Source organism: Hyaena hyaena, unplaced genomic scaffold (assembly GCF_003009895.1).
Source record: "Hyaena hyaena isolate Hyena2069 unplaced genomic scaffold, ASM300989v1 scaffold_8, whole genome shotgun sequence".
Taxonomy (NCBI): domain Eukaryota; kingdom Metazoa; phylum Chordata; class Mammalia; order Carnivora; family Hyaenidae; genus Hyaena; species Hyaena hyaena.
Window position 1 is genome coordinate 4971738 of NW_024080640.1, and position 23995 is coordinate 4995732.

The window sequence follows — 23995 nt, forward strand, 5'->3', positions numbered from 1 at the left end:
GCCTGGGCTCACCCGGTAGAGAGAGCCCCTCTGATATCTTCTGGCTGGGTCCCTCGCATGAGCCTGGCCATGCTGGACTAACTGAGGGGCGGTGGCTTGGTTTGATCGTGTTGGCAGAGCAACGGAGAGAAGGGATGCAGGGAGAAGGGAGAGACAGAAAGAGGCAGAGAGAGACAGCGCTGCTCAGGGGATGCTGCTGACGCCAGTCGGAACTTGCACTTGGTAAAGATGATAATCTAGACTGAGGCACGGCTTGGTGTGTCCCTCCCCCCAGGGGCCCTGGAAGGACGGTTCTCAGCTGTCTAAGCTCATGAGGGTTATGACTTGTTCTAGTTTGTAGGCCAGTTTCTGCTTTCCACACTGGTCGTCATGGTCCAGAGGTCCGAGGATCTGTTGAAGGGCCAAGAACAGGGCAGTTACGAGTTTGTGCACACACGTTCGTGTTCTTAGGGGGCCAGGGCGGTCAGGCTTGGCGAGCCACGTGCACATACAGATGCACACAGGAAGTTGCTGGGTCGGCAGGCAGCCTGGCTCACTCGGGAGTGGGGTGCAGCATGTGGGTACCCCTGTGTCATTGGACACTGGGTGTCAGCACGTACATCAGCATGTCTAAATAAATGTGTGCATTTTAGTGTCCACGTAAGACAGCTGACAGTGGGCAGGAGACGCCTGCACAAAGATGCGCCAGTTACCTGTAGGGTGACAAGCAGATAGTCCCACTCCCATGTAAAGCTTGGTGCCCTGTGTCTCTGGGGAATGTGATTTCACAGATACTAAGAAATCCCACTTGTCATCCAAAAAAAGGAGTATCTTCCCCATCAGCTCCCCAAGGCCCCAGGTCCCACATTTAGGAAGTCATTTGGCTTTACTTGTCCATTAACAAGCAACTATCCTTTGAAGAGCCCTATCTCAAGCTTTCTTGGTCATCAGCACTCATGATAGAATGCCAGAGCCTTTTCTGAGATCGGATGGTTGGTTGAGGGCAATGACGGCGAGCGACTGTGGAGCGTGATGGGAAATGTGTTAGAATATGACTCAGACTCAGGGGATATGGGATTGAGTAACAGGTCTGCCGGTTTCCAGCGAGGTGATCTGGGCTAAGACATGTCACATCTCTGAACCCTCATTGCCTCATCTGTAAAATGGGGGAGCTACTGGTCCCTCCGTGGGCTGCTCCAGTGCAGAGGACAAAGTCACAGAACACACGGGAGTGTGCCCTTCCCACGAAGTCTACTCCACAAGGGGTGCGTGAGACAAACAGGCATGCGTGTGCTGGGGCTGAGGGGCAGGGAGGCGGAAGAGGCTGCAGGCTTGAGGGGAGCCTCCCAGAGCCCTGGATTACTTGGCCCATTGAATGCAATTTTAATTGAGGAGATGAGGATGGAATTGCCAACTTCTAAGCTGGCCAAGAACTGCCTGTTACTGGCACCAGCATTTCACGAGGATGGGACATTTTCACACCACGAGCAGACAAGTGTCCTTGTAGCCTAAAGGGCAGTCCTTCCAAAATGAGGCAATTGCACCCCCACCCTAGCGCACTCCACATCGCCCTTCCTTCTCTCATGTGGCCACGGACAGGTGAAAACTTTGCCCCTGACCAGCAATGACCTGCAGTCTGGCATCTCGGTCCCTCCCCTAAGCGACTCACAGCTGGCTTCTCCTGCACTTGGCGTTGACAGCACTACGCTGCTCGTGGTCTGCTGGGGCTCCCTCCTTAGCCTGCGGTTCCTAGACCTCTCTCAGGGACGAGGTAGAGAGGAGGCAGAGAACTGGGGGCACTGGCTTTAGCTCCTGTTACTACCTTCCACTCAGGGAGAAGGTGGTTATGCTGCTGCTCGGACAGAGGGAGCCTGGATTCTGAACCCACTTGGGCTAAGCCTGAATGACTAAGAAATCTGGAAGCACCTCTGTACTGGCCAGGAAGAAGGCAGTGTCTGCAGTGGCAGTGACCCCAGGTGACGTTTTCCACCCGGGGAACACGGCAAGTAAAACAGATCCCGTTCTGTTCTGTTCTGCTCTCTCCTGTCCCATCGTGTCCCACCACACCACACCATTCAGCCAGCCACGAGAGTGGGCAACTGCTTGTTTAAAGAGAATTAGACCCAAAAGAGAAAAGGGAAAAACAAAAGAGAGGGACAGGCAGGGGAGAAATAAGAATTTTCAAAAGAAAAGAAAAGGAAAGAAACAGACACTTTATCTAAATATCTAAGAACAGGGATTAATGCAGAATTTACAGAACGGAGCATTTCTTCAACCCCAGTCTGTGGCACAGAGCCCTCCAAGTCCAAGGTGACAGACAGCTTCCCCAGCGGAGGTAGACTGTGGCCTGGAGTTCAGGCCCTCAGTGGCCTAGTGGCCTAGTGGCTGCCACAGGCGGGGACTTTTCCATCTCCACCCCATCCTTCCCAGTGGGCACGGGGTGGGGTGGGCTTACCTCCTCACTGTACTTGCCCACGTAGGAGAAGATCTCCGAGAGTGCGCTCATGGCGTTGAACTCATTCATGTGCATCCGGGACTGCTCGGCCAGGTATGCATTCATGTCCTGGTCGCTGATGGCTGGCATCTTCCCGATGTCCGAGTAATACCTGTCCGGGGAGGGAGAGGGGAAATGAGGAGCTCCAGCCGTGCATAGGAGAGTAGAGGGCAGATGGAAACTCGCAGCACTGGGGCCAGTGGATGCCTGTGCATGATCCCCTGGGGACCATGGTGGGCTTCAGGGGCTGGCCCCAGAGAGCCCCCTACAGCTCTGAATGCAGGGGGTGCAGAGGGAAGGGATGTGGCCCAGATGTGGTCAGAGGGTGAACCGGGGGTGGGAGCCGGACTACGGAGGAGCTGTCTCCCGCATCAGCCTCCCAGCCACCAAAGCGTGGTCCAGCGTGTCTCTTGTGTCCTGTCCTCCTCCCGCAGATGCCAGGGCCGCCCTCCGCAGTGCCCAAAGGCCCTTCCAAGCAGTTGCTCTGCCTCGATGCCCTCCCCTCTCTGGGGAGTTACCCGGGAGAAGGGCAGGGTGGGGGGGCTGCTTGGGGAGAGAGGCTGGCAGAAGGCAATCAGTCACTGTCACCTGCAGCTGTGCACTGCTGTCAACTTGTTAATTAGACGCCAGCATTTACATTTTTAATTTCTGCAGTTTGACATTTTATGCAGCAAACCCCAACTCCTCCGCCAGAGGGGAGTGGTGCAGCTTCATAATGAGGAGCTGAAGGGCCCCGGTGCCCCCCCCCCCCCCCCCCCCCCCCCCCGCCGCAAAGACAGCCATGACCCGCTCTCCAGGTGCCGGCCCTTTATGTGGGCCTACAAAAGCAGGGAGGCTTCAGGGCAGTGGGGGAGCACCTGGGAGTCCTGGTCATCCCAGCCTGGCCTGCAGCTGAATGCTTATGGCTTTGGAGCTGGGAAAGCAAGCTTGAGCATCTAGAACACAGGAGGTTGGTGGGACCCTCAGGGGGGCAGGGACCGGGCTGAGGCGAGGGAGGCGCTGGCACACCTGTGTGAGTGCAGGTGCCAGTGACAGGCTCAGGGCAATCCCGGAAGTCAGGCAAGTGGAGGGGCATCCTCAGGAGCTCTCTCGTACAGTCTCACCTTGGCTCGAGTCCCTCGGTGCACCGACCAGGAATCCATAGGTCCTCTGCCATCCCCAGCCCTCCACCACCCCCAATCCAGGCCAGCAGACATGGCACTCTTGTGATACTCAAGCCATCACACTCGAGGGCTTGCAGTGCAATGACAGTTCAATTTGCATTCCTGGGCCAGCGAGGGCTGTGATGGCCGCCCTGCCCCACGCCACAGCCTTGCTGTGACCGCAGACCTGCCATTTGCCATTCTGGAAACCTTCCGAGGGAGACGGAGGGAGGGAGATGCAATCAGAGAGCAACCGGCAAGAGAAGGAGCTGGTCGGAAGGAGCCTCCTCTGACCTCAGAAAGCTGGCCACACACAGACACACTTGCCAACTGCTTTGTGGAGCTGATTGCATTTTGGCGGGAGGTCTGGGCCTGGGGACAAGAGCGTAATGGAATGGCCCTTCTCAGAGGAGCCTGCGGTCGGCCTCACGTGAGGCCGTTCTGCCCTCAGCCTCACCTGGACTTCATCCTTCACAACCTTCGTCCAGGGTGGGGTCCTCCACCCCCTGCCCTTCTTATGTTCAGAGCCCCCTGTTCCCTGTCCTGGGGCAGTTTGGTTCCTTCACTCCATCCCAGAAGAACCCCCTCTCTCTTCCAGACCTGCAATCTACCCCTAAACATCCTCAGGGTTCTGGGTGCTTTAATGACATTCCAGGTATAAACGTTCCAGGGAGAGACTCGATTCATTGGCACTTCTTCTGGAAAGCCATGAATGCCAATGTTCCATTTTATGCCAGAGACCTAGGGGTTTCAGCCCAAGGAGGTGTGTGCCCACTGTCTTGCCCCTCCCAAGGAGGTGTGTGCCCACTGTCTCACGCTGGCCGAGCGACATGTGTGTGTGGGGTCAGGGGCTAGGCCATCAGGTCATTTTGGTGGAAACCACAAGCAGATGACCTCCCTGGCTTCTCCGCAGCCAGCGACCAGGCCCGTCTGCTAACATGCCTGGGGCCAGAGCTTCCCCCTGACAGTTACACTCGGTCACACCCCTAGATGGTCAGAGAGACTGACAGGTCCTCGCCAACAGGACAGAGCTGTCATCAGAAGCAAAGACTCCTGCTATTTCTGGTAGCTGCCTGTGAAACTTCTCACCCTGCACCCCGAATCCTGCACCCTGAGATGCCTCACCACAGTCTCCACCGGAAACAGCAGACGCCCAGCACTCTGTCCCTTTAACGTGGCTTGCCTTGGTGTGTGCCAGAAGCCCAGTCTATTTCTCCAAAGAGATTATTTGGAAATGTGTCTGCGTGTGAGAAAAAGTGAGAGGGAGGGGTGGGGAGTGGAATGGGGAGAGGGTGGGGACTCCAGCCTTCTCTCCTGAAGAAATGGGTGGTGGGCCACCTGGACGTGCTTTGCCTTGTTCTAACAGTGAGGTCATGCCCTCACAGAGCAGCCCAGCCTCTCCTCTGTTGCTTACGTGCAGAGGGCGCTGGATGGGACCCGTGCACATCCGTGGCCACATGCTAGTCCATGAATGGACCAACCACGTGCCCTCATCTTCAGCAAGCACTGAATAGCTGAGCTGAGTGGCCATGGACAGCTCAATTTCCCAGATGAGTGTGGGGTTTGGGGTCCAGCTAACACTCTGCCTGGGTCTTGACCCCAACCTTGCTAGCTGGGCCCATCCACACAACAAGGCATGCTGACGCTGCCTTGACCTCTCTTCACTTCCCTCCAGGGCTGCACCCCACCTCTCCCCCTGGCCTTGCCAGTACCCCTTGAGCCGGATAATGACCTTGCCCTGGATTCCCCAGCTGTGTGGGCAATTGCTTCCTTCTCAGCTCCTGCTGGGCTGGCCTTTGTGCTGGGCTCCACCACTGAGAAGGCTTATTGGTTCTAAAGAATGCAATTATGCCCCATTAATGAGCTTCAAACAGGTATTCTTATCAGCAGGCTGTGCAGTGCGGAAGGGGAAGGTCAGCCTGGGCTCCTGTACTTGAACTTCCTCCCATGGGATTTCTGCCTACAGGTGAGCCCCTTCAAAAGGGACTGACGCTCTGAAGGTCCCCCAGGACCCCCTCCCCCATCTGGCCAACGCCAGGCCTGCTGATGAGGTCTGGGTCCCACCACTGGCCCTACTCGGCTTTCTTTGCTGAGTTTGTTTGGACCAGATGGGATGCTAGTACGCTTGTGGGGCATCGGGGAGCTGCTGTAAAGGGTAGAGCCCTGGAATGCCGCATGTCTCGCTGTCAGCCAGTCCATACTGGTCCACATCTGTGGGCTTCTAGGGGACGGGCCCAGTGAGCGATGGTGTGTCTCCTCGCTGCCTTTAGGATGGCACCAGTGATCAAGAAGGCGGTCTCTAATGCCCTGAACTCTTAGAGGAACAGTTTTGTCATCCCTCCAAACACCTCAAGGATGAAGTTGTAGACATGAGAAACATTTAGAGCCTGAAGGCCCCGCACAGAGATCTTCATCTCTGAGAACCCCTCACTGACCTCTCCAGGCCCAGCAGAATCAGGCTCTTCCTCCCCCGCAGCACGATCACAGCTCGATGGGGTTTGCCGAGGGCCTGTCTGTGCGTCCTCCTTGACCACGAAAGCCACAAGGGAAGGGCCAAGTGTAATATATCCCGAGTGCCCCATACACTCCTGATGGAGACCATAAATGTTGGACCCATGGATTGATGAATAAGTTAATGAAATGTCTATACTTCACCTCCAGTATTGCTCCCAGGGTGCACTGTCACCGTTCTACATTTTGAATGGATGGCTTCCTGAGAGGCATTTTTAAATATTCAAAATCCTTAACCTCTTTCATACTGTGACACATGTGACAGATGGCATTGAAATGTGTGGCACACCCCAGTCCGGTTCTGAGCCGGTCAGCTGCGATTCCGCTCCACTCAGCCCTACCGCCAAAGCCTTGAGGGCAGGTGAGAAAGGCTAACGAGGCCACAGGAATAACCTTGAGGCTCTTCCAATTTAAGAGGAGAGGAAATCGCCACCTGACATGAAAATTTTTACTGCTATTGCTAATGAAATAGGAACTATAACTGGCCATGACACACTGTTATGGTGATTCTGTAAGAGGAATGTAGTGGTTGATCGCTACCGGGGAACACGAGGACCTTCGCCCTTCCTCTAGATGTGGCCATAAGCAAAAACCTGCATACTTGGGCAGACACAGCAAAGACTGGGAGCGTGCAGTGGGGGCTGCCAGCCACTAGCATTGTGGGTAAGCACCAGCCATGAGAGGTTGGGCTCTACCGTCGTTCTTCTGAACCACACGCTGCCAGTGCCGGTGGTGGGCAGAGGTGGGAGACCAGGCTTGCTGTGCACCCTGAGCGAGTTCTGTCTTGCTCGACTTCACCTCCAGCAGGCAGACAAGCTCAGAGGCCAGCCTCCGAGGAAGTGACGGTGGACTCCTTCCATCCCTCACCTAGTGAAGCAGTCTAGACTTGACCTCCAGACCTGCTCACGCTGTGTCTCCCAGCCCCTCTGTCTCTGTCCCTCATCCCAGAAGGAGAGGAGAAAGGGTTTGGGTGGGATCTCAAGCGAGTGAGAGATGAGTCTCCCTAGAGTACCACTGGTTGCTAAGAAACTGGCGGGATAAGAAATGGAAACCATCGAGCCACTCCTAAAAATAACCAAATGGACCAGGGTTACTCGTGACCCGCAGCAGCTGCGTGGCACAAATGTCATTTCGCACCAGGCGGAGGGAAGACTGTTAGCTCCGCGCAGGCGTTATTCTCACCTCTGACTAGCTAGCCGTGTGCCGAGGGGGGTCCTCTCTGCAGGTGTTTCATCAATGCCCCCAGCCCTCCACAGCCCTGCTTCCTGGCTCCCTGCCTGAGGTCCCAGTGCAGTGCCGTGGGACCCGCGCTGGGAGAACCAGAGCCCGGCTACGGCCTTTCTCCTCTCTATCTTTGCTGACGAGCCGGTGACCACACGGGAGGGCTTGTTCCCAGCAGCTCTATTGTCAGAAGACTGAGCCACCGTCTATGTGGAGGGAGGTGAGAGCCTCTCCTGGTGATCAGACTTAATCAGATACAAGGACAAGGGGGCCCCTCGCTCTCTGATGGCCAAGACTGCTGCCCACCACGTGCCTCAGCAGGAAGGGGTGGGGAGGGTATCAAAAAACAGAGGGGAGAGGAAAAACAAAATTCGGTGCTGTTTAGCAGAACCATGCTACTGAGGTGGCCAGGACTCTACACTCTCTTAGTTAGTCCCTCGTTACAAGGGAAGGCAATTTTCAAGCATGGAGATGGAGACTGCCTCTTCCCCATGGGGGAAATGATACTGTTCATTTTGTCTTCAGTCACTAAGTCAAGAACAATTTCTGGCATCTTTCACTCTTAAAAAGGCACCGAATCTGAGCTTCATGGCAAAAAGAGAAAAGGGACTCTAAAATCAGGACTGCCCTGTGGAGTTGTGCAGGTTGTTCGCTGAACAAAGGTGCTCGGGTTGACATCCAGTCCATCACTCAACAAACCATGCATCCTGGTCTGGGGTTACATCCTCCAGCAGGAAAGGGCACCTTCCTTAATTCACACAGAGGCACCATATAGGTTGGCAGAGGCCCCAGCTGGAAGCATCACTAATAGTATAAAAGTAGGATTTAGCGGAGTTTGGGGAACACCTCTCATCTTGGCCTTTTTGAATGTATATTTCTTCATTTTCATGGACAGAAAATAAATGCCAGTACTACTGTGATGAATAAAGAAAGAAAGCTTTGGCTAGTTGCCTAGCTCAGGTGCTCACTAGCTGGAGCTGGTTGGCCCAGACACACCACTAATGATCTTTACCGTGAGTTAGCTTTGCATGAAGGGGCTCCCCAGCTTAGAGCTGGCCCTCCAGTCATAGGACACCGCATGAGACCATGATGAAGGTCATGGCTACAATGGCCGAGAAAGCACCACGGGCACAGGGCATCAAGAGCTCATCTTGTGAGAGTCAACGGTCTGGGGCAGTCAGAAGCGTCAGAGTGACAATGACATCCCCACAGGATGTCTTACTGGATAGACAGGGACTGGATGTTATTTGGTTCCTTGAGCATTTGTTTGTTTTGTTTTAGTGGGGGTTAGAGCAGGAACTGTTATTTCCTTCCTGGACCTGAAGCCATTTCAGCCACTGAGATCTGGAGCCCTCCGTGCAAGGAAACAGAGCACAGTGGCTGCTTCCGGCCAGGTTCCCCAGGGTCCCAGCTGACAATACCAACGGGGACGCGGGGGTGTGGGTATTACAGACTGCAGCATCAGGCTCTGCGAAGCCTGTCTGTAAGCACCGGCCCATTTTGGAGGGGACGGGACCCCTACTCAAGGGCAGTCACCTGCAAGCGGTCCTGCGTTGGCTCCCAGACCCAGCACTCACCTCTCTACCCAGTTCTTGTAGCTGGGGATGTCCTTGGCATAGAGCAGCTTGTTGGAAGGGGAGTCCTTGCCCAGCCGGTGCTCTGACGTGGAACAGGAGTCCATGAAGGTCTGGGCCACCACGGAGAGGCAGGCGTCCGTGATGCTGTTTTTGTGGATGTCGAACACAAACTGAGGGTTCTTGATCATGTTGACCCAAAACCGCAGGGGTAGGCTGTGTGGAGGGAAGGGGCAGACGGTCAGGAAGAGGGGGCAGGGGGCTGTGGCGTGGCCCGGAGAGTTCTCTGGGGAGAGAGAAAAGGCTGGGAACTGACTGTTCTTAAGCAAAGCCTATGCCTCTAACATACCTGCCAGGAAGCGGAGGATCAGCAAGGCTGAGCGCTCCACCCACAGCTAAAATGCCGATAGGCACTGGAGAGGGCTTGGTGCCCAGCCCGGAAATGCAGCGCTACAACCCTCCCTGATGGCACAAGGCCTTGGGGCTCAGAGGCGGCCAGTTTGGGTGCTACAGAGTGGAGTTTCTGACTCTATTCCACTGTCTATCCCCTACACCGGATATAATGCACATCGAATCCGCAAACCTTACAGAATAGCCTGGAATACAGGTTTTGTATCTTGTTCTCTGCCATCCACTGCATGACCTGGAAGAAGGCACATCCTTCCTCCCTGCCTGGCGGTATCAGCTTGAGCCTGCGCAGTGAAGGCACTGGGGCTGAGCAGTTGAAGCGTAGCTAACTGATTTCTCCTCTCTGAGCCAGCATGCTTAGAAACCCACATCCACAGCCCTTCATCTGTCCCTTGTGTTCCCCTCCCTCTTTCTTGCACTGAGTGCCTACTGCATACCAGGCACTATGCTAACAACTGGGGATATGGTGTGAATGGGACACATCCTCTGCCCTCCAGAAGCCAGCATTCTGGTGGGTTCGTGGGGGAGTCAGACCTGCCACCAAGTGTGTGCTCTGAGAACTATCAGTGCTGGAACCCAAGGGCAGACAGGGTCTCACGTGGGACACAGCGAGGTGTCATTGAGTCTACACAGAGGGAAGTGTTCAGAAAGTCTTCACAGAGGGAGATACACTGGATGGTCTGAGTTTTAAAGACACAGAGGTATTCCTTAGCTGGAGGAAGCCTGGAGCAAGCAGGGGAGGAATCAGCTAAACCAAGACAAAGAGAAGAAAAGCTGCAATGGGGTCTGATAAATGCAAGTCACGCTCTGTGTTGCCAGAAAGCGATATTGAGAGACCTGCCCCCCGCCCCCCCGCGTCCCCTTTGGCCATACTCGGCTGGCTCTTGCATTCTGCGGCTTCCATCCAGCCTGCTGAGATGCAAGTTAGGAAGCGGGATGGCACCAGGCAAGGGATCGCTTATTTCCCTCCCTCTGTCCCCCACCTCCTCACCTCCTGCCTTTTGCCCTGAAGTTTTATTGCTTTGGTTGCTGTTCTCACTGTTGGTAATAGTTATAGCGTTCCTGCCTCTTGAAACTTGAACGCTTAGAATTACTTACTTCAATACAGAGAGTACAATACATTTCTATGTGTTGTACCTCCCAGTAGCCAGTCCCGCCATACAACGGTACTAAATGCTAAAATACAGTAAGACCTCAGATTCAAGCCTGCCGATTGATCAACAAGCATGACGTTCCTACAAAGTGTGGAGGACAGGACTCGGGCGGCACTGAGATCTGACAACGGGAAGAGGCACTTGTTTCGTCCTGGGAAAGATGGAATAGGAGATCAGGGGATGACACAGAAAGCTGCAGCACACGCTCAAAGTCAGGGTCATTGTAGCTGCCCAGGGCAGACCATGACAGCTGGGCTCAGAGCCCCGGGTGAAGGATTCCCGGGTGCCCCACCTACGGGGTGTGCCCACACCTTCCTGTTTCTGGGAGTCTCACCCAGAAGAAAGCCTGGGGGGGGGGTGTTTCTATACCTGCTACACAGTTGTTTCCCCTGCTTATGCCAGTTGTGCTGACAGGCAAATCAAACAGGGGCGCCAGGGCACCACACCGAGGCTCCTGCCTAATGAAATATTAGCATATTATTAACATTAGTGGTGGCACTAATCTCTGGTTGATTGCAGCCACTCAGGCTAAATGAGCAGGAGGTTTATTTCAAAGTAGGGAAACGTGGAAGAAGCGGGTGGGGGGAAGGTGAGCTACAACTCTGGCCAGGAATAAAGAAGAAGTCATCTTTTTTTTACGCAGAGACAATGAACTCGGAGTCATGATGCAGATCTTGTAATTCCCAGATGAACTGCTTCTTGCCTGAGCAGCGAGCAGGGTCAGGGGGCGCGTGTCCTTGGGTGAGAGAACGCGAGCCGGGTACTGCGGACGACCGCCCTGGGGTCCCTGCGATGATGCCATAGCACTGGGAGGAGCTGGTGTGGAGGGAAGGTCGGGCCCACGCCAAGGGCATTTAGGAGGGTGGGGGGCTTACCGCAGCAGGAAGTATGGGCTGAAAACCAAGGTGGTCTGCTGGTAAGGGGCATGTAGGGGTGTTTGGGAATCCCAGCCGGGCCCAAGAGCGGGGCTGGGCAGAGAACGTCTTTGTGTTGTTGAGTCGGCTACCGTTCAGAGGACATGGTGAGTAGGAAGACTCGCTGGCAGAGGGAAGCAGATGGGGTAGGTTGGGGACCGGGCCCGTGCAACGGCTTTGCAGACCCAGGCTAAAAGAAATGGGCAGAATTCAAAGCAATCTTACCCGGACCAGACCTGGCAGGCCCTCTGCAGGGAAGAGCCTTCACCCCGTGTCCCTGAGGAATCCAGATCCTAAGAGTGTTATTTCAGAAGTGTTGCAAGAACCCGGCAGTACAAGATCTTCTCTCACCCGGAGTCAATGGGGGAGCAAACCCAACTCCTTAGTGCTATGGTCCAAACCTCTGTTCCCGCCCACATTTCCGGGTTCAGCAGAGAGCGCGCTAATCTTCAGATGAAAGAGACGAGAAGCCAGAGCAGATGACGTTAAAGGAGGTTTGAGTGCCACTTCTGACTCCCCACGTAATCTGTGTTTGCTCTGGGGCTCCGGGCTGGCTGCCAGGCCCGTCCCTGCCATCGGCTGCAGGTGCTGGGCAGCGGGCTTGTGCTGCCTTAGAAGAATGTTCTGGGGAAGAACAACCCGGGACAGGGACAGTTTAAAAGACCCAGGGAGGCAGTTCTGGAACTGATGGGACCAAATCTAAGCCGGCCTGGCCTGAGATAGAGGCCTCGAGTACACACCACATTGGTCCTGCATCTTCATCAATATGTATCGAGCCACAGCTTTGTGCAAGGTTCCACACCGAGCGCTGAATACTGATGTCTGACCTTGAGGCTGGAAACCCAGAGTATACTCCCAGGAAGGGAAAGGAGGGTATATGTTCAAGGACAGAGGGGCCACAGCAGGGACATCTAGGGTGTCAGGATTCAGAGAATCCTGCTTCCTCGAAGACAGACAAAGCAGGTACGGGAAGGTCTCTTCCCCAAAGGGAGTCTGGCGGAAGGGAAGAGCCTTGCTCCTCAAATAGAACAGAAATACCTTTTGTTCACCTAGACGACTCTCAGGTCCAAACTGTGCTTGAGGAGCCCTGTCAGGTGCTGGCTCTAGAACTGGTTGCATACATGCATCTTCGGCCTCTTTGTCCAAACAGCCACCTGCCTGTCTCTTAGGCACACCTGTCAGCCCAGCGAGGGCAGCGGCCGTGCCTGATGGTGTCTGCATGCTCAGCGTCAGGCACACAGTGTCGGGCACACTCTGGATGTGACAGGGACCTGGTAGCAACATTTGGCATGTTAACCTTTGCTCGCTTATTTGGTTCAATAAGTGTCTGCTACCTGCTTGATCGATTGATGGTAAACAAGGATGCTTTGGGTGGAGGGAAGGGAGAGAGGAAGCCAGCAGGGACATAGAAGGAGAGGGTGGGGAGGCCCAGACACGGAGCCTGCTCCGGGTCTCTGCGGAGGAAGGGGCGGTGTGGGGGGAGGGCTACGGCATCACTCACCAGTTGCTCTTCCAGGTGTGGCGGACATGCGGGTCGTGGATGCCGTGTTTGTCGGCCTGTTCGTCCAGGAAGTCAAACATGTACTTGATGGCCAGGGGCAGGGCTGAGCCCCGGTGCGCCGTGCTGAAGATGGTCTCGAACAGGTCATCCACAAACTTCTGCAGCGTGCCCTGTGGAGTGGGGCCAGTTCAGGACACAGCTCCGCCCAGGGAGCTCTCAGCACTGGGCTTAAATTTAAATCTGCCCAGCAGACCAGGAGAGGGGAACGGAGGGCAGCGTGCATGCAGCCTGGCCTGCCCAGGGGAGGGGGGCAGGGGGGAGGCCAGGCAAATGCGTGCATTAAATCCCCTACCATCTTCATCTGCCTCCAATGGCTTTAAATTTCCCGTGCACGTGGAAATAGATATAATGTTGATGACCTAAGCGAGCCTTCCTCTGCCAACAACATGGGTTGGTTTAACACCCTTTGGTGGTGTTATTTTAGCACCTTCCACGAATGCTAACGAACAACTCCCTCGGTCAGAGCAGACAAACACAATCTGCTGGTTTTGTTTCGGCATCATTCACACTGGCTAATGAACAGTAACGCATGCGGCTCTGCAGAGCGGAGGCGGAGGCCAGCCTCACGAGTGAAGGACTAAGTGCAGGCACACAACATTCCCAGAACCGGGATCAGAATGGTGCCTGGAATGTCACTGATGGAGCCCCGCTTTCCCTCGCTCGAGGTTGTACATGACACCCTCGAGACGGAGGCGTTCTGTCACGGGGCACGGCAGAACATGGACAGATGCAGCTAGTATCTCTGTATTTGGGAACGGGGCACCGAGAAGGATGGAAACAAAGCGTCAGATGCATGCGTGGGGTTTGCCCGAGGTGTGAGGTTGAGAAGGATTCTGCGGTTCCGTGCTGGGAAAGAATACTGGGGCTTAGTGGATAACAGGGAGGGTCCTAGCACAAATGCTAGGTATCTGCCAGCCTGGCATTTCTGTGGGGTGACGACGTTCCTTCCCACACCCCACATGTGCCCTGAACGCCATCAGAAGTCCCCTACCTTCGTGGCCAGTAGCCGCGTCAGATAGATTTCAGACACCATCTTGCTTCCCCGGTCGCCTTCCTTCTGGTCCCCGTGCTCGTGGTTCTTCACCAGATGCCACATCTTGACTCCGCTCTCCAGGTCGGGGGTGATCATGGGCGTGCGCGAGCGGAGGCTGTCCGGACTGCCGGTGTAGCGGATCATGTTTTCTGTCAAGGCAGCGACCCCGCCTGTGTGAGGCCTTTCCATGACCCACAGCTCGCCCCATATTCTGACCGTGGCCGATACCGTCTGGTGCTTCCTGCATTTTGTGGGTGCCATTGGTGGCCTGGCTTGCGTTAGTCAGTCCATTCCCTGAGACTAGGATACTTTTCCCACCACATGCGGGAAACTCTCCTTGGCTACTTTGCCCACTGAGATTCCTCGCCTTCCTATACTTGCATCTCTCCGGCCCTTAATTACTCGATTTGTACGAGTATCAGCCTGTCCCTCGTTACACGTTTCCTCGTAAGAGTTCTGAGGTGATGTCTCCAGAACATGTGCCCTGTTTCCCTTCATGACTGTTGAACAGACAAGTAATCGCCTTGTCACCTGCTGACTTGCATCCCCCGTCTGGCCTGGGCCAAACCTTCCCACCTGCTTGCTGCTGACGTGTGGGGTGTGGTGCAATGAGTGTGGAGCAGAAAAGAAGATGAAGATCCTACTGTGTGCCCGCATCAATGTAGGTTTACTACTGATTTTTCACAGTGACCCTGTGGAATTGGTCATTTTTTCCCCTCCAGTTTTGCTGGTAAGAGAACCAGGTCTAACGGCGGTCAGGCAGCTGGCCCCAAAGCACACGGGGTAGCAAAACAGGGCTGCACAGGGGCCCCCGGCCCGCACCCAGCACCCTCTCCCTCACACCCCGGAGCCGGAGCCCTGGGCCTGCACCTTCCCTCAGCCGCTTCATAACCGTGTGACCTTTACATGTTGTGTAGCTTCTGAGCATCTGAGTTATAATTTGCTAATCTGCATAATAGGGGGAAATAATAATTATTTAATTCACTGATTGTTACGAACATGACGTGCGGTAATGAAGATCGCAAAAGTGAAAGCATCACGTGGGAGACTGTAAGGTGCTCGTGAAGGTTAGATTTTCTTCTTGTGCTCAAGGATGGAGGTCCCGGTCCTGCACCAGAGTCCCAGAACCAGGAGACTCCTCCCCAGTCAGGTCCGCCCCAGCGATGGTCAGCCTGCCTGCCTCCCTCTCCCCCTCCCTGTCCGGGGGTCCAGGGCCATTCGGCAGTGTTGCCATCATGACACTCGCCACGGCGAGCTCGGGCATCCTCTCCTCCCCAGGATGGTTCACAGAACTCACCATATTTGCTCGCCGAGGTCCTGGAGACTGTAGAGTTGTTCACAGCATTATAGGCTGTCACCTGCTTAGACACTAGGGCCACCACAGAACCATCTGGCACCTACAGGGGAAAGGCTTATAAGAGATTGGGCACAGAGATTCAGGCACCTCAGGAAATAGGGACAATCAGAATTCACTTGGATCTTAGGGGCAATCAGTGCCTCGCCGAGGGCGGGAGGACTTCAGAGGCAGTCAGCTTTGCTTCATTGGAACGAGACAGACCAGAGTGCCGAATAGTATCCTGTGCTGTGGCTCACTCTTGGAGCAACTCTGGCAAGCTTGTCTCACCAGTACCCTCCATCCAGCCTTACACCCCAGGGATTATCTAAGAAAGGCCTTTTCTTGGGGACTTGCCCACACCCTTCTGAAAGCATGCATGTTGGCATCCTGTCTCCAGAAAGGTCAAGGTTTCCTGGCTGGGGGACATCAGGTTTCCCTGGGTCGCTAGGGGATCAGAAGTGCTGGTGGAGAGGTGGGTGTGAGGCTTGGTGTCTGGCCTCAGGGTGATCCTGTCTTTCAAGGCCTGAGACTCTGAGGGGACAGCAGGTTAGCCAGCCCTATCCCTCCCGCGCAGTCACCCCACCTGGTAATGGGCCAGGGTGTTCAGTCTCTTCCAGTCATTCTCAATCTTGGTGGTGATGTCCTCATCCTGGAGGATCATCCTCGCCCCACTTCCTTGTCGCCACTCTGTAGGGAGAGCGGGTGCATCTCAGAGAGGCCCTGGGGCCTGAGGACCCCTGTGCAGGTGACTACAATGGACCGTCTCCAGGGTGCATCTGTGATCAGACACTCCCTGAGGAGGGGTGCAGAAGCTCTCGGTGCAGAGGGGGGCCTGGGTCCCAACCCCACACGCCATGTGCCACACAAGTGGGGTAACAGTGCCTGTCCTCCCCTGCCTGCCTGTCCACGGTGAGTGGCCACATCTGTGAGTCGATGCTTCTAAAACCCGGCTGAATGAATGAGGCAGGTCAAAGCACTTAAGAAAGCGCTAAGTAAATGCAAGGTGGCGTCATCACTGCCACATGCTCATTTGCTTGATTGCAAGGTCTCGGAGCTAATGAGAGGCTGCAGGCTCAGTCTCGGAATGCCCTGTCCTGTTCCAGGGGTGTCCTGCACCCGAAAGCTGGGAGGTGGGTCACCCCTGGCAAGGAGGCTGGGGTGTGGAGAGATCAGCAAAACCCATTCTCATGGACTTAATGTATCCACATTACATCTTAGTGATCTATCCAACACCTAATTATTTGTTGCTTTAGGCATATACTTATATCCATACATTCTCCTCGGGGGCCCAGACGCCAACACACAGGCTCTCTGATGGATCCCACATGGGGAAGCAGGAGACTGTTTCCCATCAAACCAAACTGCCATCACCACCCATGGTACGCACCACATGGAGATGAAGAAGTGCACATTCCAGCCTTGAAATGTATGCACATGGAGACCAGGCACACACCAGCTCTCGAGTGCACGTGCACACCCACACATGCACATATGTTCACACGCACACACCAGAAACGAAAAGCAGCCTTTTCAATTCAGATGCAACGTGCGCTCCAGCCAGGAAGTCACGAATCTGGCTCCCAGGCAATCACGACCCTGCTCAATACTGCACGGACTCCAGTGCTCCTGAAACATGCAAGAGCCCCAGGGTGCGTGGAGCACAGACGGGTGCTGGAAAGCGTCATCTGACATCCCTGCCTGACCCCTCTGTGGGTTTTTCTATGGCTTACAGAGGCCCGGTTCAGGCCCTAACCCCACCCCCGCCGTCCCCTCCCATCGAGGCTGAGCTGTGGGCGCACGACTGGCCACATCTGCGGCGCAGAAAGCACTTATTCTTCCCCGCCTTGTGTGCTTGGCCGGGCCGGTGCCGTGGATGAAAAACAGGCCCAAGAAGGGGGCTGCCTGCCCTTAGGGGCAGCAGACTTGCTTGTAATACCCCAGGCCCCACTCCAGGCCGAGGGCTTGCCTGCCACCTGATTTAAAGCTTCATGGAGCATCAGGCCATCCCAGGAATGAAAACATGACGGTATCATGCATGTTCACTGGAGCGAAGGTCCCTGGGGACTTAGTGCTGTTGATGGCTTGGCTGGAGTTGATCCGCAGGATCAGAGCCTCGGGGCAGGTAGGGTAATTGACTAAAGAGGAAACGCCCCACTGAGGCACCTCGTGGCCAGTGTTTTATTTGTTGTGTTGTTTGGTTTTGTTTTTCATTGTGTGTGAGTGTGTATGGATGCATGCATTTCTGAGCAGGAGGAAAAAGTAGTAGAGTATCCGGCAGGTGGTCAGCCAGTTGCTGTGTGGTACAGTCCGAGTCCTGGTGAAGGCCAGCCTGGGGCTAAGGAATATGGCAGTCATATGCTCTACCCCAGTCCCCGAAGACAAAGCCTTTGGGTCTCTCCTTCTTGCCTGGTGAATAGCACCAGGGCCATGAAGTCAGAGGCTGCATGGGGGAATAGTACAGAGACAGCTTGGGAGCACGGAAGACAGGGTACTGCATTCCCCACATGGGGGCTGGGGGAGAAGCAGGGGAGGACTCTGGACATTACGTCCACTGGCTGGGCCTCAGGGGGAAGGAGGTCTCCTCCACTGAAGTGGCTGTGGGCTTTCCAGGAACGGATGGGGACCAGCTTTCTGGTTTAGCAGCTGCAGTGGCACTGTCCGCTGATGGAATTGTAGCACATGTCAGTAGGATCTGAACAAGCCACACTGCCTGGTGGACTAAGCCGTGATAGCTGGTGACTGATTCTGGAGCCTGATATAAACTCTTCCCTGTTGCACAACTCCCCCCTGAAATTGTGCAGTGCGCAGCCTGTGCAGCTGTACTCAGCAGCCTTGTTTCTGAGTCATGTCCAATAATTATGTAAGCAAATGAAAATCAGTCTGTATCTATGTCTCCAACTGAAAAAAAGTAGGGCAGAGTATGGCTTTGCTTCCCCCAGGACAGTGAAGGAATGATGGCTTGTCCTTAGGAGTACAAAAATTTGATGTTGCTAAATGCCTACTGGCAGTGCTGGCCCAGCACCCGGGATACAGTAAGTACTCGATGTGTACTTTATTAGTGAAGGAAGGAAGAAAGGAAGGAAGGAAGGAAAGAAGGAAGGAAGAAAGGAAGAAGAATGAGCGAGTGAGTGATGGTGGACTATTTTCCAGGCAGTACAAAAGAATTTTCTGCATCTGTGTTGGTGCTCACGGTGGACAGTGAGTTGCAGTTAAAGGGGAACCGTGAACTACTCTCTTAGCAACCTGGGTCAGAGGTTGATCTGAACTCCTCAGAAGCACAGCCAGTCATAGCCAGTGCCAGAAGGAAAGTTGTCTTAAATTATTACCACTCGTTTTATGACCGGGAAATTAAAGAACCAGGTTGGGAAGACAGATGCAGAGGCCCTTATCCCCAGGCCACTGCCCCTTCTGATCACCAGTGGAGATCTCTTCCATGGGCACTAACTGGGTTCCTTCTCTGGGCGGGACACTGGACTAGGTCATCGGGATATAGTGACGTACGAGGAGCCTTTGTGCATGCTCTGGACGTGTCCCAGAAGGGACCCAAGAAGGCTGCCGGCAGTGTCCCTCGGGCCGCAGCAGCTTCCTTTCCATAAAATCAAGTTCTGACGTTGGTGTAGACACAGGCTTTCCCCCCTGGCTGAGACGCCCAGCCATGAGGTACGCAGCGGGCAGCACAGGCGCTCAAAGGCGGGTGGGAAGCGTGCTCCTCACTGATGCCGATGTGCAGTCACACATCCAGAGGCCGCAAGAAGAGACCAGGGTCCCTCTAGCCCAGCCCCTGCCTCTGGTGGGCTACCAGCCGGCAGCACGAGGTAGCGACTCTTTCTTGTCAATTATCTCAGGAAGTTACCGATATTCCCCCAAGTACCAATATGAGGATACTGAGCTGTAATCAACTAGAGCACTTAGCCCTGCTTTTAGAGCTCTTGAACCTGTTTCTTCTCGTTATCTCTTACCCGGAAAAAATTGAGGGTGGGGGGTAGAGGGCGCCTGGGTGGCTCAATCAGTTAAGCATCCAGCTCTTGGGTTTGGCTCAGGTGATCTCATGGTTTGTGAGTTCGAACCCTGTGTTGGGCTCTGTGCTGACAGCATGGAGCCTGCTTGGGGTTCTGTCTCCTTGCTCTCTGCCCCTCCCCCATGCACGCTGTTTCTCTCTCAAAAATAAATAAAAAGAAACTTAAAAAAAAAAAAACCTTGGATTTGCTTTTTTTCTCCCTGAAATATAAGGAAGATAAAACAGTGAAATTCTCTGTCCTGCCCCCAAATCAGTCCTAATGGATGGAAACCCAGAGAGGTGGGACCCTGGTTTTGGCAGCTCAATCCCTGGGCTATAAGGGGCAGGCCATGGGGTGCCTGGCAAGCTGACCCACAGTGGGGGGTGGGGGGGACGCGGAGTGCAGCGGGAAGGCAGGGGATTGCCCGGCGCCGAATAACTTAACCTGGGCTCACCTGGGCACTCATTCCTGAAACTCACTCTCCTCGGCCAGAGTCCTTCGTTTTACCTGCTGGCCTGAGCACACTTCCACCTCCGAGTTACACTTTCCTTCCTTTCCTGAAACCCATCGTCCACAGCAGCCACGGTCTCTCTTTTGTTCCCGGACTCATCATGGAACATCTCGAGAAAATCAAAAGAGCCGACGCGGGCTCGGCTTTCTGGAGCGTTTCCGCACGGCTTCGTGACTTTGTCTCGACAGAGGCACGTGCCTGGAGCTCTACGGAGTCATGCCGGGACCAGGAAGGGACAAGGTCGAAGGCCAGAGCAGCTGGCTTCTTCCTGTCTTGGAGTGCCCACCCTTGGCATGCCATGGCCGGCTTCCGGAAATCCCGTCCCTGCCCGGCAGTGAGGAACCCAAGGGCAGGTTGGACTGGTTGAGGGTGAGGCAGGCTTGCCGCCGTCAGATCTGAAGGACAGCGGCCTCGTGCATGTGGCTGGCTGGGTCACCCTCAGGAGGCCCCTGAGCGAGGGCGTATCTCATTTTGCACTCTGTATTGTATATTCGACACACGCTTAGTGTTGATAATGGCAATGCAAATCAGTAGAGCCAAGGCTCTCAATCCCAAGTCCAGCACTCTCTTCACCAGATAGGCTCCTTAAGTCTTGCCTATAAAAACGGTACTAAAAATATCTCTCTTTTGTGTCCACACCTTTGCTGTGTATGTACGTTAGAATAGCTGAGGGGCAATGTGACAGCTGGGCCAACGGCCAGCGTCCTCCGGGTGAATGCCCAGCCCCCCCACAGCTTTGCCTGTCATTGGGGCACAGGGAGGGACCAGAAAATACGTCCAGACACCAAATGATGGGAGACACTGGGCTCAGTGATGGCCCCAGAGAATCCCGAGACCCGGCACGCTCTGGACCAGCACATCTGGGAAGAGGCATCACCTGTGGCCACCGTGCTGAAAATCCAGATCCAGAAAACCTCAGAGCCCCATTCACACTCACCCACTGCAGCACCGTCTTCCCTGTACCCACGGTGTGCCCTGTCCTGTGCTAGCACAACATTACACTTGCTCAGACTGAAGCCCTGGGTCCTGAAGGGCTCCCTGGTGGAAGGCTGTGAGGAAGCATGATGAATCGTGGGCCCAGGATCAGGGTAGGGTAGGGGGGAGAATGAGCAGCATCTCCAGGGGGTGGGCGCAGGGATGGTTGTGGGGCTGAGGGCTGGGCAGCAAGGGGGACGGGCGCTCTGGTCCAAAGATGCCGTTTATGTGATGCTTCTGGGGACCCGTGGATGTGTGTCAGTGTGGGAGGCAGTGGAAAGGAGAGGCTAGGAGACTGGAGTCATGTGCAAGTCAGAAGTGGGTTAAGAAAGATCTGGTGAGCCAGGCTAAGGCATCTGGGGGTGAGCTCCAGGGCGGGAGGACGGGGTGGATGAGACACGGAGGTAGGGAGCCCCACCAAAGATGGCTGCCCTTGACCAAGGCAGACAGTGAGGGCCCGAGCTAAGCAGTAGGGACTGGGGTACAGATGTAGGGGGTGTTCAGGAGATCGACCACACAGTGCTCGGAAATTCTCGAGGAAAAGGAGATGGGAGGGCCACGGCGTGTTCCCCCAAGTTTGAGAAGGTGGCTGAGGGAATAACTGGAGGCTGGGGCATAGACAAGGGAGGGGTTTGGGTGCAGGAAAACCCTGGAAGGAGACACGGGCCCCAAGCACGTCACTGGCCCGGCTCCTGGAGGGGCCCCTGCCTCCCAGCAGGTGCTGTGTTGAGGGACACACGCTACGTAGAGCACAGACCTGCACGAGCTTTGACCTTGTCTGTGTGTGCAGGTGTGCACACGGGCACACTCTCATGCACACACTCACACACTCATAGATGTCTGCACACACACATACATGCATGCATTTCATTTTACCTTAGGGTGGAAGCTCAAGGCTTGTAAACCCCCCCCCCCCCCCGGCTTCCATTCTTCCTATTGGCACCTCTCCTCAGACCTATCACAGAAGCTTCAGGAAAGGCTGACCCGGACGGGCAAGGGAGGGGGGATACACTCACCAGACTGATTAGAACGGGCCGATCCACCAGGGACCTTCTGCCCCAGGCCACCTTGTCTCACCTCGGGGGCACCAAGAGCAGGCTCTCACCACAGCCAACCTGCACAGTGCCTGCTCTGCCCCCAAAGACAGGACCCCCAAGCAGAGGCTGGAGGAGGGGACATGGGTACTGCCGCACACCTGTTGACCGGTGACCCCCAAGGAGACACCTGGCAGGGCCCCTGGGACCCTCAACATCCAGCAACTCAGCAGGGTAGGGAGCATGCGACAGAGCAGAACAGAGAGGAGCCATGACGGGATCAGTCTCACTTCAAACAAGGTTGGAAAATTGACCCAGGAGCGGGAGGGGTACTGTCTTTGTTTATGTTTATAGTTTATGCTTAAACTATGCTTTGTTTTTAAAAAAAAAAGTATTTTATTTATTGTGAGAGCAAGCTCTAAAATATAAAATAACTGAACTACAACATGAGGTGCTTAAAAGGAGAAATTCCCAGAGCGCCTGGGTGGCTCAGTCAGTTGAGCATCCCGCTCTTGATTTCAGCTCAGGTCATGATCTCACGGTTCGTGAGCGCGTGCCCTGCTCAATAGCGCGGAACCTGCTTGGGATTCTCTCTCCCTCTCTCTCTGCCCCTACCCTGCTTGCATGCATGTGCACGCTCTGTCTCTCTCTCTCTCTCTCTCTCTCTCTCACACACCCACACACACACACAAACACACACACACACACACACACACACAACATTTTTTTAAAGAAAGAAGAGATTCCCAGGTAGAACTTGCCATCTGCATTTAAGGTACTAGGTCTTTGTAAACTGTAAAGTGCCCTGTACTGGTGAGCTGCTGCTCTCTGGGGGGCATCTGGAGAGCTGAAGGCAGAAGGAGGCTGTGCTCTGCTCCTCAATTTAGGACACAGGAGCTAGGGCTTAATGGACATTCTTAAGTATGGGACACCAAGGCTCTGGTGGCCCTCCAGCTGGGCTGTGGTGTGCAACGTCAGAGAAGAGTGGAGAAGGGGGGTGGTGGGCACTGGAGAGGAGGAGACATGGCCCGGGGTTCATGTGCACGACGCACGGCACCAAAACAGAGCTGGTGGCTCTGACCTCTCTCCCTCGCAGCTCCTGCCTGGCAGCCCGGTGCCCCGCTCCCATCTCCAAGCACAAAGGACAGACACACTCAACAATCCAATTTGTTATACTTCCACCTTCCAGGGAGAGAGGGAGGTAAAAGAAGAAAGAAAAAAAAATCCCATTATCTTTATCTGTCCTTCCTATCAGCTGCAGCGGAAAATGCAAACTGGGGAGACAGCTGCTGTGAACTCTTTATATTTCATTCAGAATATAGTGTATCTTTTTATTGCATGCAGGAATTACTCGTTTGAAAAATATATATATATCCTTACAGCATGACTTGAACCTTGAACGGTAAGACAGAGGGGACAGCAGAGTTCCGGAGTTCTGGTTGAGGCGGTGTGTGTGTGTGTGTGTGTGTGTGTGTGTGTGGTGCTACTGAGAGAGTATTTGCATTAAACCAGAGGAATCTCTGGAGGTCAAGGCTCATGGGGAGACTTTACAGGGGGGAAATGGGTGTTCTCTCCACCTTCCTGCTGTGTGGCCAGGGCTCAGGCACTGTGCCTCTCTGAGCGGTAGATTCTCCCATACAGTGGATCAGAATGGCTCCATGATTTCCACTTTCCTGAAACAAGAGTCCCACAGCTCAGGGAGGGGTGTTCTGCATGAAGAAATGAGAAACTCGTCTTGCTCACACTGGTACCCCCATGCCTGGTGCAGAGCCTGCCCTAAGTTAGGCTCTTATGATACACATGTTAAAGAGTTTAGTGCCCCAGGGGGCTCCCTATGCCCAATACCTGTGGGTGGAAAGGGGCATAAACGTGGTGGGGACAGCCTCGCATGTAACAGAGTGGGGTCCTGTTGCCACTGCGCTTTGGGAGCCCAGCCCCAGACCCCTGACCTGCGGTATCTTTCCTTCCTTCCTTTCCTGGATTCCAACAGTTGGAAATGAAAGCGGACCTTCGTGTCCTTCATTTTTGCTCCTATGATGGTTAATTTTACGTGTCAGCCTGGCCTAAGCATCCAGTTATATGGTCAGACGTTATTGTGGATGTTTCTGTGGAGTTTTTTTTTTTTTTTTTGATGAGATTAACACTTGAAT

The 23995-nt window shown here is 54.6% G+C and overlaps 1 protein-coding gene across 3 annotated transcripts in view; it reads right to left on the bottom strand.

Annotated features, from left to right (window-relative positions):
- Positions 1-261: 261 nt before the first annotated feature.
- Positions 262-23995, bottom strand: part of PLXNA4 (plexin A4) — a 363413-nt gene continuing 339679 nt past the window's right edge. For all 3 annotated transcript variants that reach the window (XM_039243559.1, XM_039243563.1, XM_039243570.1), the window contains 7 exons: positions 15911-16014; positions 15289-15388; positions 13950-14140; positions 12899-13068; positions 8925-9137; positions 2435-2585; positions 262-390 (listed from right to left, as the gene is read on the bottom strand). In XM_039243559.1, the coding sequence (XP_039099490.1) occupies positions 295-390; positions 2435-2585; positions 8925-9137; positions 12899-13068; positions 13950-14140; positions 15289-15388; positions 15911-16014 (1025 nt within the window). In that variant the 3' untranslated portion in view covers positions 262-294. The remainder of the gene's footprint in view (positions 391-2434; positions 2586-8924; positions 9138-12898; positions 13069-13949; positions 14141-15288; positions 15389-15910; positions 16015-23995) is intronic.